Source organism: Myotis brandtii, unplaced genomic scaffold (genome assembly GCF_000412655.1).
Source record: "Myotis brandtii unplaced genomic scaffold, ASM41265v1 scaffold797, whole genome shotgun sequence".
NCBI classification, from domain to species: Eukaryota; Metazoa; Chordata; class Mammalia; order Chiroptera; family Vespertilionidae; genus Myotis; species Myotis brandtii.
In genome coordinates, this window is record NW_005371210.1 from 375,746 (window position 1) to 375,993 (window position 248).

The 248-nt window shown below is 69.0% G+C and overlaps 1 protein-coding gene across 1 annotated transcript in view; it reads right to left on the bottom strand.

Moving 5' to 3' along the window:
* FASN (fatty acid synthase) overlaps nucleotides 1-248 on the bottom strand; it is a 28,184-nt gene that overhangs the window by 13,156 nt on the left and 14,780 nt on the right. The window contains 1 exon segment of the mRNA XM_014531242.1: nucleotides 3-246. Within this exon segment, the coding sequence (XP_014386728.1) occupies nucleotides 3-246 (244 nt within the window).

Genomic DNA, 248 nt, shown 5'->3' on the forward strand with positions numbered 1-248 from the left:
GCTGCAGGCCTACCTGGGAGGCCGTCGTGCCTGCGCCTCTCGCAGATGCGCTCCATGGTGGAGTTGGCGAAGCCGTAGTTGGTCTGGCCTGCGTTGCCGCGCCCACAGCTCACCGAGGAGAAGGCCACGAAGTAGTCCAGCTCGGGGCACGCCTCACGGGTCACCCTGTGGGTGCTGGGGTCACTCCCTGGCCAGCTGTCCCTGCCTGCCCCCTGCTGAACCGGCCCTGCCTCTGTGGAGCCTCGGCT